General features: G+C 66.1%; 1 protein-coding gene across 1 annotated transcript in view; it reads right to left on the minus strand.

Moving 5' to 3' along the window:
* FASTK (Fas-activated serine/threonine kinase) overlaps positions 1 to 271 on the minus strand; it is a gene marked incomplete at its 3' end in the record, with an annotated part of 3,168 nt that overhangs the window by 1,832 nt on the left and 1,065 nt on the right. Inside the window, exon 2 of the mRNA XM_009082178.1 lies at positions 3 to 126. Within this exon, the coding sequence (XP_009080426.1) occupies positions 3 to 126 (124 nt within the window). The remainder of the gene's footprint in view (positions 1 to 2; positions 127 to 271) is intronic.

Genomic DNA, 271 nt, shown 5'->3' on the forward strand with positions numbered 1-271 from the left:
GCTTCGGCAGGAAGTTAGCGATGGTGCCGAGCAGCCGCGGCTCACGCAGACGGTGCCGTGCCACGTACTTGGCGATGAGGGCCATGGTGTAGGGGGTCAGGTTCTCTGCCTTCCGGGGCAGCCACTCTGCAGACATAACGCCCCGGGAGGGCTGTCACCAGGGCTGGCTCTGTCCCCACTGCACATCCCCTGTGGCCAGCACAGCCCAGGTGAGTGCGGTGAAGGGACCCAGCAGCAGCACTAGTCTCTCCCGAAACCCAGGCGGCTCCCA

This window comes from Acanthisitta chloris, unplaced genomic scaffold, assembly GCF_000695815.1.
Source record: "Acanthisitta chloris isolate BGI_N310 unplaced genomic scaffold, ASM69581v1 scaffold28529, whole genome shotgun sequence".
Lineage (NCBI taxonomy): Eukaryota > Metazoa > Chordata > Aves > Passeriformes > Acanthisittidae > Acanthisitta > Acanthisitta chloris.